Source organism: Corylus avellana, chromosome ca1 (assembly GCF_901000735.1).
Source record: "Corylus avellana chromosome ca1, CavTom2PMs-1.0".
Classification (NCBI taxonomy): Eukaryota; Viridiplantae; Streptophyta; class Magnoliopsida; order Fagales; family Betulaceae; genus Corylus; species Corylus avellana.
Window position 1 is genome coordinate 8,251,339 of NC_081541.1, and position 18,590 is coordinate 8,269,928.

Sequence of the window (18,590 nt, forward strand, 5' to 3'; positions counted from 1 at the left end):
AATCCTCCTTGACTGTGGTGACTTTCATAGGGGTGGTAGGTCCTTTAAATTTGAAAATATGTTAAGTCTGAGGGTTTTGTTGATATGGTGAAACAGTGGTGGGACTTATCTTTTCCAAGGCTCTTCTAACTTCATTTTAGCTAGCAAGCTCAAGACTTTGAATGTAGGGATGTACAAGTGGGTGGTTATTAACTGCTAATATCCACTAACCGCTTTAGTAGGCGGTTGAGAAAAACCGTTAACTGCCTAGGGTGATGCAATTAGCGGTTTTAGGAGTAGGTGATGGCGGTTAATAATTGCTAACTGCCTGCCCTTATATATATAATAAAAAATAAAAAACCAAACTTCGTTTTCTTATAGGCCTAAAAGGCCTAAAAGCCCATACTTGAAAGGCTTATTAATTATTATTTTTTCATCCAAGACATTAAAGCTTAAAAATAAAATAGGCACAAAACCGTCTAAAATGGGTCCAAAAAGAGGCCCCAGGAAGGGCCAAAACACCACAATTAGCCCCAAAGCCCATACATGAAGGGCGGTTACGCGATGTAGTTTGTGTTTTGAATAACCGCTAAACGGTGTTATTTCAAAACCTCGAACTGCCTAAGGTGGTATGGTTACGGTTACGAAAATCTGATAATCACCTAAGTGGTGTGGTTAGTGGTTTTAGGCAATAACCGCTAATGGTAACTGCTTGTACACCCCTATTTGAAAGTTGACTTAAAGAGATGGAATGAGGTGGTGTTTGGCAATGTAGAAAGGAAGAAGAATATCATGGCCTCTTGGAGGAGCTATGTCTTATTGGTATCACTGGAGAAGGAAGGGCATTAGGTCTTGAGGAGAGTATGAAGAAGGCAAAAATTGTTAGCAATTTAGAAAAAAACACTATTGGAGGAAGTGAGTTGGAGGCAAAAGTATAGGATCTTGTGGCTCAAGGAGAGTGACAACTGCACAAAGTTTTTTCACATAATGGCTAATGAGAATAACTTCAATGTGGATGGTGCACAAAAGTCAGCATCACCACTAAATGAGTGACAAGTCAGCATAAAGCAAATTAGAGCAAATTGGAAAAATGTATTGAATGCAACAGATTATACTGAACCCAACGTATGAAACCATTCTTTCTCCTTGTTTCTCACTCAGCTTTTCTCACGCAAACATCAAACCCATTCTTTCTCACGCAAACGCCCAGCCCACCGCCCAGAGTGAGACACCGCCACGCCACGCCCATACCCTCAATGAAATAATTAGACTTTAAATTTATAACATTAGTTTTCCTCCACTCTTTCTCTTATATATTGATGCATATATGTTCCAAGCGCTTATCACAAAGAAAATATATTGATCCGGTCCCCATTCACTGTAGAACATTGTATACGTTGATGCATTTACTACAGGTGCTCATCTGTTCCACATTCGCCTGAATATGTACCCATTGACAGATATTTTGAACTTAGAGAGCTTTCTGTGTCATCTCAATGTTGCCCATGCAACCTACATCCTCATATCATGGCTGATACAATTAGCTAGGCTATCCATTTGCGGAAGTAATTGTAACTAGTTGACACTTCACCATAGAGATTTTGATTGCAAATATTTTGAAATGTCTGAATGTCGAACACATTTCTAGAATACCTGCCTATTGACAAATATCTTAGATTGACATCTTATTATAGCATTAAGCCTCTATCCTCATATAATGATTGCTATGGGTTTAAGTCTTTTTCAACATGTGTCTGGATGATATGAATGTTTGGGGTATCCTGGTCCGTGCCCATATCTATAATGTTGAGTTAATTCTTCTAGTGGACAAATTGAATCTATTTTAGAAGCTCTAATTACTTATCTATGGAAATGACTGAAAGATCTTCTAAACAGGATAATTTTGCATTGATTTTATTAAAATTCAAAGTACTGATGCTAGTTTTGACACACTTGTTTGTCAGATCAATAGTCTGGTCATTTTAATGTTTAGATGTATATCCATTTGTTGTGCTGGAAATGGATGTAATTGTTAGGTGCTTCCAAGACTTCTTTGATTGACATATACCAATGAAGTGTTATGAGATAGTGACATTGCTGCTCAGTAGTGCTGCCAAAAGTTTTGGGCCATCAAAGAATTTTATTTCTTCAAGATTGTTGTACCAGAGATCGGTTAGTCAGTCATTGGGAAGCATAGATAAGATGAAATGAGATATGCCAAATCTGATGGTTTTGATTTGAGCTTTGCTAGCCTTTTGTAGGAATGACATCTTACAGTGTAGTACTTGTTACAATGAAAACTTGAACTCCTCACATGGATATGGTGTACTACCGTGGTATTAGGAACCTTTGTCAATGATGAAGTACTGTGCTTATGGTTGAAGTCTTATTTTTGAACTTCTTGGTAAGAAACTGCCCCATATTCAAGGAATATGCGTGAAGGCATGGCAAGGATATGAAAAACGTTTTGAGGATCATGAGAGGTCTTATTGGCGGAGCTTGAGTCATTTTTATAGCAGTAGAGGTGGGACGTAATGTTGCATGATCCTTTGCCTTCCAAAATTTGTCTTCAATATTAATGCCGTATGGGTATGGATCATGCGGTTTGAGGGCCAGAAGTCGGATGCTGGTGGAATTTGATGCATTTGCACTTTCGAAAGTGGTGTTGCTGGCTGTTTGTTGTTGGTAGAATCTCTTACAATGATTCTCCTTCTCACTGTATTTTTTGAGTTTGAAAAGGGCAAAGAAATGGTTCACAATAAGTGTGACTTATTGTTGAATAGGCATATGTATTTTCACAGAGTTTAAGATATTTGGTTGGTTTGGTTTCACTTTTAGATGTTTATAGGATGTATCAGAGGTTATTCTGTATGGAAGCACTATGCTCGTTTGTCAACTAATCATACCATATTTATTTCATTTCCTTATTCAGTTATTTCCATTATTTTATAAATAAGTTTGCTACTTAGAAAATTAATATTTTTAATATGATTTTGCCATTGAGAAATTTCAGTTATATAAAAATTTCAGATGTTTGTTTGTTTGCTATTGAGAATGATGAGATATTTACAACTCAATGATCTTTTGGTTGACCAAACTAGCTAGTCTTGCTGTTGCTACTTGTGTCAGTTGATAAGTTGGAAAGCTAACTTCTCTCTCTAGTTGCATATCTAGCCTCTCGAAAATTAGGCTGGCTGTGAATTCGTTGAATTTTTTTTTTTCAGCCAGCATATTTGTATGTTTCATTAGAATTCTTTTATCTTGAATGGAATCTTGAATTCTTGCATTAAATTGAATTGTGATCAAATGTATTTGCTCATGTTGCTGATTGAATTTTTCAAGAACATAATGGTGTTTATTAGTATTTAAAGCGGAAGAGTGACACAGCAGACTATGAAGCTGAGTTTGGTGATAGAATAACAGGTTCTGGATTCACTGAAGTCCCCTTCAGACACCTGTGTCAGTAAAAGGGGGAAAGGCAAGCAAAACGCCAAGGCTTACCAAGTGCAATAAATCTGGACCTCAAACTCCAGTCTCAAATGTTGGTGAGCATAAATATTGGGACTATGTTCCCATATATGTTCCTGCTATGTATCTCTTTCATTATTTGTTGTAAATCAAAGGATAATTAGAAGTACTTCTCCATTGGTCCTAGCAGAAAGTGTAAGATGCATTTATGGCAAAACTTTCTCTAAATTTTGGCAGCTTCTCCTTCCGGCAATAATCTCACTCCAGCTGGCCCTTGCCGTTATGACAGCTCTCTTGGTAACAGAATTACTACATTTGCCTTTGTTGATTAATTTGTATTTTATTTTTAAAGAAGCACGGCTCATTTCATTATATCTGTTTGTGGAATAGACCAATTTCTTGTTTAAGAGTGACAACAATGTCCTACGATTCTCATTCAGGTCTCTTGACAAAAAAATTTATCAATCTGATCAAACATGCTGAAGATGGTACTCTTGATCAAAATAAAGCTGCTGAAAGTTCAACACACAAACAATCCGAACCCTAGGTTGTACACCTAGTAATTGATTACGCATTCCTCAGGATTGAGCGCTATTTTTTTAAAAGAAAATATAATGCTTACAAACTTAATATTTATATCAATAATGATTTACCACTGAAACTGGCAATTTTTTGTCATTGCTCATTTTCTGTACGAGCTAAGCACCAAAAAAATAGTTTTAGAAAAATTTCGTTGATTCCAACCGTCCAAACAAAAAGAGCTTCGAAGGAACTAAAATTCCCTGAATTCGGAATTTGGCTAGGGAGTGAAATAGGAGTGCAGGACCCACCTACCAGAAACAACTGAGCAGCAGAAATTTTAGGAGATCCCCAGGCATTTAAAAAAATTTATCTATATTTTAGGCACAGCGCTGCATCATGAATCAAATTGAGACCAATGGATACATATATAATATTTGGCTTCACACGGGTTTAAAAATATACATAACATTCTAAATATGATGATGGATCTTAGGTCACTGGCTTCAAGATGTTTCCTATGCTGCTTAAATACAATCTGTTTTAGCATTAACATCAGAGATCAAGATCTTGGCCTTTTATGTTCTTCCTTGATTGCTGAGCCTGATACTTGAGAGATCAAATCAATCATAAAACTATCAGACCAATTTTATCTACCCATATGGGAAGGCCAAGATGAACAGACACAGAATCTGATCATGAGAGAATGCTTCACCAGGTTCCAGATTACAGTGAGAAGAACTTGTGTTTTGGATTTTAAAACTCACATGACATGCTCAGAGAGAGAGGTTTTACTGTTCTTTAGCCCTCTTCCGTGCCAAATAGCGTTCTTTTGCTGCAGCAACAGCATCTCCACTTCTCTTATGATGGTTAGGCTTTGGCTCTTCTGACGATGGTTGTTCACCTGAAGTTTTTTCTTCAACTGAAGTGTTGGTAACTGGCATTGCATCTGAGGACATGAAGCTTCTAGGCAGAGTGGAAGTTTCACCTCCACGTTTTTCTTCCACAACTGAAGCCTCCAAAGGTGAATTTGATTTATCCGATGTCTGACCTTTATCTGATGTATCAATGGAGCCTTTTTCTTCAAGCTTCTCTAGCTCCCTTGACTCAGGTTGTCTCTCAGCCTTCCTTGACTCAACCCGCTTCTCTGGTTTCCTCAACTCAGTATTATTCGCACCAAAAGCGACATTTTTTCCAAGGTTGAAGTAAAAATCGCTCAAGTCCTTCTTCTTTGTAACCTTTAAATCAGCCCAAAAATAAATTATCAGTATATGTTCAAAGAGTTTGAGAACAACACAAAAATACCAAGAAACAAAAAAGTATATATATATATATATATATAAAAAAACACCCATATGCCATCTGCCTAAACGAAAAATAAAAAAATAAAAAAAATTCTGAAGTGCAGCGAACAGAATATAAAAGAAATAACAAACTTGAAAAAAGTACATACATCCTCCTTTGCTTCCCGAAGTTCACGCAAACGTTCATCCTCCTGCCACTTTGCCTGCTCTGCAAGTTTCTTTTTGTAAGCATGCGTGACAAATTTGTCCTTGTCTGCATAGAGGTGGTCATCTTGGCTTCTCTCTTTAGCAATTTTTCGCTCAAACACTACCTCACGGTACTGCTCACGTTCTTTTGCTTTTTCTTTCAAAATCTCAATATATCTTGACTGCAACAGAAACGAGCATATTAGTTACCAATATTAAACCAATGCCTCTCATTAATTATTATGAATCAATCAAACTTCTTCAGTGGCCTCATTCAAAATCATGGATTTGTTAAAACAAAGTGAAAACAAGATTTACCTTTCTCTCTTCACGGTCTTGCACTCGAGGCTGAACAGCTTTCTCTTTCATTTCATCGTAAACTCCATCATAATCAAAAACCGTGGGGTCCTCTTCCAAAGCTTTCTTCCGCTGCTCCTCAATCTTCAAAAGCATAAATTCAAAAAAAAAGTCAAAAGCAATAAAAATAGCATTACAAAGAAATCAAACCCAAATGGGCATTGACTCACATCCTTTAGAGACTTGTTCTTGCTAGCTTGCCGAGAAATATCCCTCTCCACATCATCTTCATTCTCATTGTTAAATCCAAAAGGAGGCGGCCGGGGCAGTTTTGATGGCTGCTGCTGCTTCTTACGTGCTAAGAGCCTCAGGTTCAACCCGTACCTTATTTTGTTCATTTCACTTTCTCCTTCCTCTCGCTCTCAAATACTGAACCAAAAAGCTGTTCAAAACATTATCACAAACCAAGTTTTCTCTTATATAATCAATGAAATAATCTCTACTAAGATTAGCTTAACCAATTTCAACAATTGACAATTAATTATGAAAATCTACTAAGAATGACATTGAACACCTATTTTTCAAGCAAGGTTTCATATTTCTATAGGAGCTTTATTATCTATGTCTAAGCAATAGGATACCAGTGGTATTGCCAGAATGCCATTCAAACTAAACCAAATCAAACTGAGCCCTAACTAGTGAAAAGAGAGTGTTTCAATGGAAAAATAAAAAAATAAAAGGAAAAAATATAACACGGCCCCCCAAACTATTAGCCGTTTGCAATATAGCCCCACAATGTTCAAAATGAACTAAAGTAGCCCCAAAACTACTAAATTGTATCAAAAATGCCACTTATTTTTTATATTTCTATAATACCCCTATTCTTTTAACAAATAAAATAATAAAACAATAAAACCAATGGGCGAATAAAAACAAAAAAAAAATGTTTTTTGAATTAAATAATAAATAATTAGTCAATGTAGTTAGCCTAATTAATCAAATTGTTTCATCTCGTATTAAAGTAAAATCAAAGGTACAGTTCTTGAGATATTCCAAAAAAAAACAATTTAGTTTCTGGAGTCAAATTTTGTACCTTTGATTTTACTTTAATAGGACATGAAGCAATTTGATTAATTAGGCCAACTACAGTGACTAATTATTTATTATTAGTATGTTTTTGGTTGGCCTTATACTATGTCTTCAATAGCTAAGAGGATATAAGCTATAATGTTATGTTCGAGTGAGGAATTCTAAAATGGGGTTCAAAATTTGTGAATTTCACATTAATTTCTTTTATTTGGGTTAATAAGACAATCATTTCAAATTTTGAATGCGGGACTTTCAAATATTCAAATTTATAGTTTAAATCATTGGAGGAAATGTCAATATTCATATCTCATTTATAGTTCAAATTATTGTTATCATTGTCCCCGTCCATGCCATTGTTACCATAAGGTTTCAAAAAATAAGTATTTGAGTCCCTACACCAGTGAATACAACAATTCCATTTTCCAATCAGTTAAAAATGTGTGCTCAAAATGGTAAGTTCAGAAGACTTTAAACATTCCATCAGTCATATTTGCAACATAATTGGAGTCATTAGGCATCATAACATTGTTTCAAAGTAAGAGCGTTTTTAAAATATAATTCTTCTGTCTACAGATATACTAACTCAGTTGTACCAGAACCAATCTTTCAAGAGATTTGCATAAATCTCCAAATGACAACAAAATTAGGGGTAACTGGCACATTAACAAAAGAAGTTTATCTTTTTACTGAGCGGGATATACAGGTCACAAAACACCACAAATAACACCACAAAATTAACACGGAGCACCCCAAAGAACCCGAACACAGAATCTAAATCTAAGTAATTGTCTTATTTTGATTTGAAATCGTCAAGACAAAATAAAAAGAAGCAACCAGATTATGCATTGGGACGTACCTTTGGGCGATCGGCTTTCACGAAGATAGAAAACCCTCAAACTCAGAATCGCAGAGGAAAACCTTCAAACTCAGACCCAATCTACAAACAATCAAACCAAAATCTATCACAATCAAACAAAAATCTTCACTCTCAGCCTCACTCATATCCATATCGCTTACAAGAAGGGGAAACAGAGGAGGGATGTCCACAAAACGGGATACCGGGGAGCGAGACGAGAAAGAAAGAGAAAGAGAGAGGAGCTTACCTTGAGCACGACGGAGGCAAGCGGTCACAGAGAGAGACGCCGAATGGAACTGTGGCTTTCCGAGAGAGAGATGAATATATAGTGCAAAGTCCTTTTTTTTCAAGGAATTCCTCATATCCAAGGCGGCTAACCGCCTTATTCCCTTACGCCTATCTACGGCGCCGATAACTCCTCACCCATTCTCCCTACCTCAAAACGACGTAGTTTTGACTCATAAATGGTTTTAAAAAATAGTTAAAAAATGGAATAAAAAAAAGTTATTATATATGTATAATTATAATTTATGGATAAATGTAAAATTGGTCAATTTGGTTGGCTTAAATTACAAATTCCATTATATAATTTGTTATTATATAATCATGTCATTTAATGATTAATTGATCATGTGAATCATATGATATAATCATATAAATCCAAATGACAATACATTAATACTTTAATTGTGATTAAAAGTAACACACAGTTGAATCTAATTTCAATTACTTAATTTGATATTATATTAATGACATTATCATTATACACGAATACTATGATTAAGTATTGATCTTATACATCTGTATTATTCAATATATATGTATAATTATAAATTATAATGTATATGAACTTATAATATACATTGGAAGTTGGAACGAAGTCTCTAGGTACTTAATTATTGTATTAGCATGAATTTGTATATATATATATATATATATCGAGCTAGTCAAGTTTGGCTTTATACGAGCATTAAACGAGCTAGGCTCGCGAGCCCATTAACGAGTCGGGTGAGCAAGTCGAGTCGGGTGAGCAAGTCGATTAACGACTTCAACGAGTCGATTAACGACTTTAATGAGCCAAACTCACAAGCCACCGTCGAGTTTAATCGAGCGAGCCGGGTATGTATCACTAGCTAATCGAACGAGTTTCAATAGTAACAAGCGAGCTTCTACAGTATTGAGCTCGAGTTTGGGCCGAGCTTAACCAAACGGGTATCGAGCAAGCCGTCAAGTGTGTCGATTCATTTACAGCCCTACTGACAATCCTTTCATCCTGGCATATCTTCAAAAAGAGGATCCAATTACTGTGATTTTTATGTATTTTTTAATGTGCTTAAATTAAAATTAATTTAGGGGTTTTATGTTTTAACTCATTCCAGGTTTTCTTCTTGCTGTTTTTTTTTTTCTTTACCCTTCTTTCCATTTTATCTTATACATATGGGAATCTTTTAATATGTTTTATTTAATTTATATGGATTAAAACTACAATTATATATGGTTCTTATGAAAGTATATTTGTATGTAATTTATATATTCGTGCAATCTTATGTGCAATTGTGTCACTATGTTTGGCAATATATTGTTGTATAACCTTTAGTATGTTTTTTTTTATTATTATTATTGAAATAGGCGTGATATATTTTTTTACACTACTTTTTTGACCTATAATAAAAAATACAATGGATATGTGTTTTAAGTTTTAAAATTAAATTATAGTGAATAATTTCGAAGATAGTGGATTTCATTGGAACTGGGAAAAATATACCAAAAAGATAGTTATTTTTTACTATATTAATATTTTTCATTTATTTACGTTTTTTTTCCTTAATTTATATATTATTTTTCATTCAAATTTTCTTAATTTGATTTAATACAAGTTACAAATTTTCTTTTGTAAATTTAATTGACTTTTGTTGTTCATTTTTGTTTTCGGGGTGTTCCAATATTCCTGCCACTGTTTTTTTATCTCTTTCTTTTTTAAAATTAAAATTAAACTGCCAACATTCTTTTGTTTACAAAATTAGTAAGTATAACTGTAATTAGATATCAACATACTCATATATTTTAGAACACTTTTTTATTTTTGTTAGTGTAATAGAAAAATTTCTCAAAAAAAAAAAAATTTATAAGGAGAAAGTTCAACTCTTGAAAGACAAAAGTTTACTATAATGAATTGTGTAGTGGATGAGAAATGGTATTATTGTTGGAATATAATGATTAATCAATTATTTTCTATAATTGATTAATCTAGGTCTTTATTTTGAATTTGTTTCCTTTATATTTTGTTTTAAACTACATATATGAAAACAAATATTTAACATGTTTCAGTTTATAAGAACTACAATTTTGAAATTTGTAAATTTATTGGATATGTGGGTTTATGCTACTAAGTAAGACTATGGTTCAAAATTAAATGATCTTATGAACATTTTTCATTTTTGGTAGTTAATTCGTTAAGAGAAGAAAATAAAATTTGTCATCGATAATCTTTTAAATACTTTTTAAGTAAATTATATATATATATATATATATATATATATATATATATATATAAATAAAAAACCAGGCGCATAGCGTACTCTAAACTAGTTTATGTAAAATATGAGTTCATGGTTTCAAGAAAAAAAAGAGAGATGAGCAAATTTTTGCTGCATTTATTAGGGTGGTAGTAGTAGTAGCGCTGCGTGGAATATGCGAAATCTTGTAATTATTATTTGGTGGGTCGTTACAGATAGTGCTCACTTTTTGTTTGACAAAGAGATTTGCGACGTTGATTTATTTCCAACATTTTGAAAGCGGAAGAAGGATGTCAAAAGTTTTTCAATGTGTACACATATTGAAATCGTCTCAAGGTATACTTCCTACGTTATATATTGATTGATATTTGAATTCTATTTAGAGTCGGTTTGGCTCTATGATTTTGCGGGTTAAATTGTGATTTTAAGCAAAATCATGGACTTTATATTGTTTGAAAGGGTATTTTTAAGAAATTGTTGTTTGAAAACGCTTTTTTTTTTTTTTTGCATTTTCAAAATGGTGTATATTTTAAAGGACAAAATTTTCTTCCAAACTCTGTCCTATTTTAAAGGCAGTGTAGAAGAAAACTCTGTCATATTTTCATGTGAGAAATACATGTTTTTAAATAGTATGTGAGAAGCATATGTTTTTTAAATAAAATTTATTTCAATTTTGTCCTTGTAATTAAAAAAAACATGTATTTTTTACATGTGTAAGACACATGTCATTTTTATAAAATAGGTTAGAAAAAATTTTGTTTAACCCAATTTAGAGGAAAACTCTATCATTTTAAAAATATGTAATTTTAAAGGCTAAACTTAAAAAAAAAAAAAAAAAAAACCATAAGGTTCTATGCATACGCCTGCGTAAATTATTAAATATCACTTGAACAATAAATATTTGCTAATCGGTTAAGAACAATGCCTCAAGAAGTAGGGATCATTAGTTCAAATTCTCTCACTTTATGCAGGCATGTCAAACAAAAACAAAAAGAAAAAAATCCTTTGCTAATTACAAATTATTTGTGCTAAACACAAATTAGACCCCGAAATCAACTGTTAATATTACAGTATTAATGGGAAAGAAAGGAATATCGTTAATTCCTAGTATATTCCCAACTCTTTTCTTTTTGTCTAACTGTCTCTCCCCCCCTTCTTTCTCTCTCTCTCTAGACGCCATGGCTTCAGCTTCCAAGCACCAAAATCCCACCTTTTCCAAACCTCCGAAAACCCCATTCACTCTCAACCCCACCATTCACACTGACTCCCAAGACCCAAAGCCCACTACCGGTAAAACTACCACCTGCTCGCCTATCAGACCCTCCCAAGAAGACCTCGCCCTCTCACGCTCCTCCCACCTCACGCGCCAGGAGCTCCTCCGCCGCCGGTCCCGCCACCTCAAGCAGCTCGCCAAATGCTACAGGGACCACTACTGGGCCTTCATGGAGGAGCTCAAGATCCAGTACAGGGAGTACTACTGGAAGTACGGTGTCAGCCCCGTCAAGCAAGCGCTCCAACACCACGCTTCCCAGAGAGATATTGAAGCCGGTGATCTTGAAGGCACTGGTGAGAACAACAACAGAAACAATGTTAATATGGATGTGACATGCAACCAGCGGTGCGTGTTTGTGGGTTGTAAGCTAAAGGCCATGCCTTTGACGAGCTTCTGTCACCTTCATATCCTCTCGGATTCCAAGCAGAAGCTTTACAAGGCTTGCAATTATGTTATCAATATAAAAGTCAGGTATTGGTCAATTTGAATGCTGCACACACACACACACTATTTATAAGAGTTGTTGTGGTTTACAAAATGGAAAGATAATGCAAATTAATTGGTCAAATTTTGGTTTTCCTTCTTAAGATGAGCTAGCCGTTGGTGATTGATTTCTTCCCTTGTATATGCTAGCCGTTTGGGTGATTTGAGTTTCCTTCGTTGGTGCTAGCCGTTGCTTGTTTGATTGTTTCTTTCTTTGGTGTGTTTCCTTGTTGAGTGATGGTTTGTTCATTATGCCCCCGCAAGCAAGGCAAGTGGCACACAACGTTGAGCTTGGTAAGCATAAGAGAGAAATGAGACGATGCTGTGGGTTTAGTGAAGATGTCAGCCAAATTGTATATGCTGGAGAGGAAGCGAACTGCCAGAATGGTTTGTTGTTTGCGAGAAGACCAAGAGATGAGATTGGAGCCAAGGAAGATGCTGAACCCACCGGTGGACTTTTTGTCGTCTGGACAGTTGACCTAGTCAACATCAGAAAATGCTTGAAGGGTGTGAGATGGAGACCGGCGAAGTAACAAACCATAGGAAATGGTGAACTTGAGGTACCACAACATACACTTCGCTGCTTGAAGGCGGGGAGAGGTGGGCCGGTGCATGAATTAAGAGATTGTTGACAGCAAAGGAGATGTTGGGACGAGTAAGAGAGATATTGTAGGGTGTCGACAAGACTGCATTAGGAAGAGGGCTCAGTGAGCGGATCACTAAAAGAATATGGAACAACAACCCTCCTATCCCACATAAACAATATACCACTGTAGCCCCTTTAGAAGCTAAGTAGCACTAATCCACAAAATGACAACTCCACAAGCTACGCAAAACCCTACTAGAAACGAGCTCCAGTTTAGTTTCCTGCAAACAGATCATGTCCGACTTCCATTGTCTAGTGAGGTATCTAACTCTCAATCGCTTGTCAACCTTCTTCAACCCTCTCACATTCCAAGAAAGCAACTTAGGCTTCATAAACAACCGCTAGCAACCCTCCCCTGGTTACTAACATGAGCAGCACTGCCATCATTATTAATTGAACAAGATAACCTTTTGAGTTCTCTAATACCTTTTTTTTTCCCAAGTTCGAACAAGAACCAGCTTCCTTCTCAGAATTGCTTGCTACAATGGCTGCAAATATGGCCTTAAGCTCCTCTTCGAAGCCATCAAGAAAGCCTAACAAAAAAAGGAACTCCTTTTCTAACTGAAAAACCCAATCAGCTAGCTCTAGGTTGGGCTCCATCACTGCTAGACGCTTCAATTGGAGTGGGCTCCACCTCCAAAAATAGATCCAGCTCCATACAACACCAGAAATAATGGTGATAGAAGCTTCAGAACAAACGATTATCCTTCCTTTTCCCACCACCACCTCCTTGCAAAACTTCAGTGGGGACTGAACAACTATCCCTCATAGTAATCGACTTGCAAGAGATAGCCTCTTCAAAAGGAAAATCTTCATTTTGACAGATCTTCAAAGGGAAATTTTGCAAAACATTCAAAGGCCTCCTTCACTTCGGGTTCTCTAGAAACAGAACCTACTATCTCTCCTTCATGCTAGACCTGATAAGGCTTAGTGCCACTATGAATCACCACTGAAAGCTCAGAAGAAAGGGGATCCAAATCCACCACTTGTTCTTACATTTAAATTGTATTGACCAATATTTAGTTGCCTTAATGATTTGAATCCCATCAATGGGATTAATGAGTTGGTTGGTTTACTCAGCTGGTGGAATTTGCCTTGGTGCATTGGGGATGATTTCAATGTCACTAGATTCCCTAGTGAGCTATCGGGCGAAGCTTGTTTATGCCAAGCTATGGTGGAGTTTTCTAATTTTATTTTTGATCAAGGCCTGATGGACCTCCCTCTTATGGGCAGAACTTTTACCTGGTCAAATAATTGTGAAACTCCCTCTTGGTCCAAAATTGATAGATTCCTAGTCTCTTTGACATCGGAAGCCCAATTTCCTGGCGTGTCACAAAGAAAGCTTCCTAGACTTTTCTCAGATCATTTTCCAATCCTCCTTGACTGTGGTGACTTTCATAAGGGTGGTAGGTCCTTTAAATTTGAAAATATGTTAAGTCTGAGGGTTTTGTAGATAGGGTGAAACAGTTGGGACTTATCTTTTCCGAGGCTCTTCTAGCTTCATTTTAGCTTGCAAGCTCAAGACTTTGAAAGTAGGTATATACAAGTGGGCAGTTATTAACTGCTAATATCAACTAACTGCTTTAGTAGGCGGTTGACAAAAACCATTAACCGCCTAGGGTGATGCGATTAGCAGTTTTAGGAGTAGGTAATGGCGGTTAATAATTGATAACCATTTGCCCTTTATATATATATATATAAACCAAACTTCGTTTTCTTATAGGCCTAAAAGGCCCATACGTGACAGGCTTATTAAATAATTATTTTTTTCATCCAAAACACTAAAGCTTAAAAAGTAAAAAATAAAATAGGCCCAAAACCGTCTAAAATAGGTCCAAAAAGAAGCCCCACCCCAGGAAGGCCCAAAACACCACAATTAGCCCCAAAGCCCATACGTGAAAGGCGGTTACGCGATGTGGTTTGTGTTTTGAATAACCGCTAAACGGTGTTATTTCAAAACCACTAACCGCCTAAGGTGGTATGGACTGTATGGTTACAGTTACAAAAATCTGATAACCGCATAAGTGGTGAATAGCAGTTTTAGGCAATTACCGCTAATGATAATTGCTTGTACACCCCTATTTGAAAGTTGACTTAAAGAGATAGAATGAAGTGGTGTTTGGCAATGTAGAAAGGAAGAAGAATATCCTCTTGGTGGAGCTACGTGTTATTGGTATCACTGGAGAAGGAAGGGCATTAGGTGTTGAGGGGAGTATGAAGGCAAAAATTGTTAGCGATTTAGAAAAAAACACTATTGGAGGAAGTGAGTTGAAGGCAAAAATCTAGGATCTTGTGGCTCAATGTGAGTGACAAGTGCACGAAGTTTTTCCACATAATGGCCAACTCCGACAGAAGAAGGAACTCCACTGACTCCTTATTGATTGACGACACAATTTCTACCAACTTATTGGAGATCAACGAGCACATTGTCTAGTACTCTCTTTATTAGAGCATCTTTAGCAATAAAATGTAAAATACTTAAGCAAAAAGTACTTTTCTCTATTTTACCTACTCCTTTTTCTATACAAACTCCAACAGATTATCTTGTATCTTCTTTACTTTCTTCTAATATTATTTCTCATTCCTTTTTTTTAATCATATTCTCTCTTGGAGAAAAGGAGAAAGAAGAGAGGGAGAGATAAAATATTAAAAGAAAGATCTATTGTGCTACAGTGAATAGCAAGAGATTGCTATTTATTGTGTATTTTAGCTAGCCTCTGGCTAATCTGCTGGAGGTGAAAAAGGGGGTAATATTAGCTAAATTTAGCTAATATGGAAATTTTACCTAGTGTACTGGAGTTGCTCATAACTTTCCATTCAAACCATATGGTTAAAGAGATCCCAGTGAGCCCTAAGTTTTTTTTAAATAAATTAGGAATTGTAGAAAATGACCTTATTAGTTGTTGAAAGGCTGTAATCAACACTTTTTTTTTATTATTATTATTAGCAAGTCTACTATGGATACTTTAGAACTTAGTCATTTTCGATTATGAGTAGCGGAGATTGAATTCTCAACTGACTTGTTAATTGTATTTTTTAATTTTTTTATTATTACAAAGTGTTCAGGCAGGACCTGTTCCTTGGCAACTGACATGCGGGAAGCCCATACTGAGATCAACTGTTCCTTCTCTCTGTAGTGTCCACTTCCAAAAGGCTCAAAGGCATGTTACAAGGGCCTTGAACAAGGCAGGTCTGAATGTTTCCTCATCATGTAAGCTTGCTCCCAAGTTCCACGTTGTAGTCACAGAATATGTATGCCAAATACAAACCAAAAGGAGAGCTGCAAAAAGGGAAAATAGAAGTAGAGTTGTGGTTAATGAAGAAAGTGCTAGCTGAGCCCCATGTCTGTTGATCTACAGTGCACAAGTGATTGTTTAAAAGATGCAAAAAACTGAGGTGAGATGTTTATCTTGTCAAATTGAGTGACTTATAACTGGAAAGTGTAAGATTTCACCTTTTTTGTTTTGTGTGAAAGAAGGTAGCTGTGGGTTCTAAAACGTGAAGAACATGAAAGAAGAAAGTTTCTTAGAAGAAGAATGTAAGAAGTGTAGAAATGGTTGAAGAATGTAGCTAATGGTGTGACTTTGGTTAGAAATCTAATAATTTTTGTATAATGTTTGTAAGGCAAGGTAGGGTTAGAAAAGCGAATGACATCACCAAATGACACTGACTGAGTCACTGAGGGCATCTTTCTAGGTTAAGGCAATGTTCTAACAGGGCAGGTAACCATGCTAAGCGCCATAAGCTGGCACCCAGTGTTTCTTAGAAAACACTCATTGCTTTACAATGCTGAAGTCATAATGAAAACATGTTTTGAAGTATGTTTTAGTCTTACAATGATCACATACCATTCTTTGGATTTGGGTTTGTGAGAGTTGAGGATTAAAACTTTTGGAAAGTCTCTTTATGCAGGGCCTTGATAGATATGAGTCATTGAATTGGTTAGGAGCAACAAATTAAGATCCAGCTTGTTAGGTGGATATCACTATTGTATAAGCATTTATACACTGATAATTGTGTGATCCCTTTTGTCTAGGTGGTACAAAGCTTTTGCCCTTTACTAAATTGGCCTGAAAATACTGACCTATTGGTGTATGCCCTGACTGCTCCTAGCTAATATGTCACTTCATTCTCTCCATGTTGGGCCTTATATAATGCCTATATCATAAATCAAATCTCCTTCTCACTATTCTCTCATATATCAATTAGAAATCCAAAAACTTACATATCCAAGATAAGTTGGTTTTAAATGGCAAGGATGTCATTGGGACATAAAGGCAAAGTTACTAGTTGTCTGAGTAGAGTGTGTCACAGAATTGCCACTCATCCAAACATTCCAAAATTATTTGTGCTTTATAACTATGCAAGATTTAATGAATAATATTATGATTATTATTTTAATAGCGTGCTAACTGTTTCTAACATTACTTTTCACTTGAATTTCATTAAGTAAACATGTTATGGTAATTGTTAGGGAAATTAACACCTTGGAGTCTTCTAGTGATGCCATAATAATATATTGGGACACTACTCAACCCAAAAGTTTAAATCTATGAGTTTGGACCCAACTATGTTATATTAACCAATCACTCTTGTGACAAATTTTCATTGTGGGACTTAACCTTTCTATACTCACATGTATGCTCCACAATATCCTCTTTATGTGCGAGTCTATCATTACATTGTTACACTCACTCTTGAATGGAAGCTTTATCCATTTTATGGGCCATTTATAGGATCATTTATGTATGTAGCTTCCCATATATACATGTCATGCATCTTCGACCCTGCTCCAACTATGAAAGGGACTAACTAACCATGCATGCGTGCCATATCCGCTCTAATTGTGAAAGGCACCATTATCATCCACTACTATTGGCTCTAATACTACTTGTTATGAAGATTAACCATAAAATAACATATTGGGACACTAATCATCCCAAAAGCTAAAGCATTGGATCCAACTATGTTATATTAACCCGTCATTCTTGTGATATGTTTTCAATGTGAACCTTTATAGACTCACACATGTAAAGACTCACACATGTATACTCAATAGTCAATGGTAACATAGTTTCTGAATTACCATATGTTTTCCTTTCTTATCTTAATTTCATAGTGTAACAAATCATCTGCTACTTCAACCAATCATGTCTGCTTAATTCAGGTGTCAAACTGCTGGCTGACAACTGGAAGGAAGCTGGAGTGGGCCTGTGCTGTGTTTTCAAATTAACCTTGAAAGTTGGACTTGTATGGAAGTTTTTAGGACTCTTCAGCTTCACTAAAGATGCGCCTGCTTTGCTGTTCTACTCTGTAGGATGTTGTACATGTGCTTCAACCCCTCTTCCACCTTTCATTTAGATAATTAGGTTTAACTCCTTTTACTTCACAAAACAAGGCAAATCCGGCTGTATTAAATTATTAATGCCAAATTCTGTATTTAGTTGATTAGTGAACAGAGTGGCATCATCAAGGAAAATATCGCAGGGTTGTATGGTTCAGTGTCTTTAACGACCCACATAATGCTGCAATAGCTCCAACACTTTTTCCAAGTTATTATATTCTTCTCCACATTTTCTCTCTTTTCATTCTTTTGCTTTAAAGATGATAAATGCTTTTGCGCAAACCAAAAAAAAAATAAATAAAAAAAATGAAGAATTCTTCTTTACAAACAAACAAAGAAAATTACAGTTACTTTTATCTTATAAAATTGTTGTTGTTAATTGAATGACATTCTGAATGTTGAAATCAATGGGATGTCTATGTTTTGCAGTAAGTTAGTAACCAATGCTAGGGATGACTCAATAAGTTTAGGCTCTCTTCTAGATCCAAGGTTTAACACGTGATAGGTGCAAACAATTCTTTAGGACCACACCTCCCGGTGAAAAGCCAACAACTTAACCAATTCCGTATATAAAAACTTTCGAGAGTGCGGTACACGGAATCGGAGTTTATTCTGCAAGGATGAATATGA

At 35.7% G+C, this 18,590-nt stretch overlaps 2 protein-coding genes and 1 long non-coding RNA gene across 5 annotated transcripts; 2 read left to right on the forward strand and 1 right to left on the reverse strand.

Moving 5' to 3' along the window:
* The first annotated feature begins 3,387 nt into the window (after positions 1 to 3,387).
* LOC132167145 (uncharacterized) lies at positions 3,388 to 3,959 on the forward strand. The gene is made up of 3 exons (XR_009438656.1): positions 3,388 to 3,524; positions 3,685 to 3,744; positions 3,888 to 3,959. It is a non-coding gene; the product is annotated as an uncharacterized LOC132167145 (long non-coding RNA).
* A 407-nt stretch (positions 3,960 to 4,366) lies between these two features.
* Positions 4,367 to 8,018, reverse strand: LOC132176153 (uncharacterized). Of its 2 annotated transcripts, none has more exons than XM_059588292.1 (6): positions 7,946 to 8,018; positions 7,699 to 7,779; positions 5,984 to 6,182; positions 5,775 to 5,897; positions 5,420 to 5,638; positions 4,367 to 5,204 (listed from the first exon to the last, which is right to left on the reverse strand). In XM_059588292.1, exons 3-6 carry the CDS (start codon positions 6,149 to 6,151, stop codon positions 4,758 to 4,760), a joined length of 957 nt encoding a protein of 318 aa, XP_059444275.1. In that variant the 5' UTR covers positions 6,152 to 6,182; positions 7,699 to 7,779; positions 7,946 to 8,018; the 3' UTR covers positions 4,367 to 4,757. The 2 variants fall into 2 exon arrangements, with proteins under 2 accessions (XP_059444275.1, XP_059444268.1); XM_059588285.1 differs by having other exon boundaries at positions 5,984 to 6,195.
* Positions 8,019 to 11,348: 3,330 nt separating this feature from the next.
* On the forward strand, positions 11,349 to 18,112 carry LOC132192089 (uncharacterized). Of its 2 annotated transcripts, none has more exons than XM_059607301.1 (3): positions 11,349 to 11,958; positions 15,676 to 16,012; positions 17,784 to 18,112. In XM_059607301.1, exons 1-2 carry the CDS (start codon positions 11,393 to 11,395, stop codon positions 15,950 to 15,952), a joined length of 843 nt encoding a protein of 280 aa, XP_059463284.1. In that variant the 5' UTR covers positions 11,349 to 11,392; the 3' UTR covers positions 15,953 to 16,012; positions 17,784 to 18,112. The 2 variants fall into 2 exon arrangements, with proteins under 2 accessions (XP_059463284.1, XP_059463293.1); XM_059607310.1 differs by having other exon boundaries at positions 15,754 to 16,012.
* The last annotated feature ends 478 nt before the right edge of the window (positions 18,113 to 18,590 follow it).

Coding starts and splice junctions, on each gene's coding strand:
- LOC132176153 (XM_059588292.1), bottom strand. CDS start 6,151: ATGAACAAAATAAGGTACGGGTTGAACCTGAGGCTCTTAGCACGTAAG. Junction 5,898..5,983: donor AGAACAAGTCTCTAAAGGAT/GTGAGTCAATGC, acceptor ATGCTTTTGAAG/ATTGAGGAGCAGCGGAAGAA. Junction 5,639..5,774: donor AAGACCGTGAAGAGAGAAAG/GTAAATCTTGTT, acceptor TTTCTGTTGCAG/TCAAGATATATTGAGATTTT.
- LOC132192089 (XM_059607301.1), top strand. CDS start 11,393: ATGGCTTCAGCTTCCAAGCACCAAAATCCCACCTTTTCCAAACCTCCG. Junction 11,959..15,675: donor GTTATCAATATAAAAGTCAG/GTATTGGTCAAT, acceptor ATTATTACAAAG/TGTTCAGGCAGGACCTGTTC.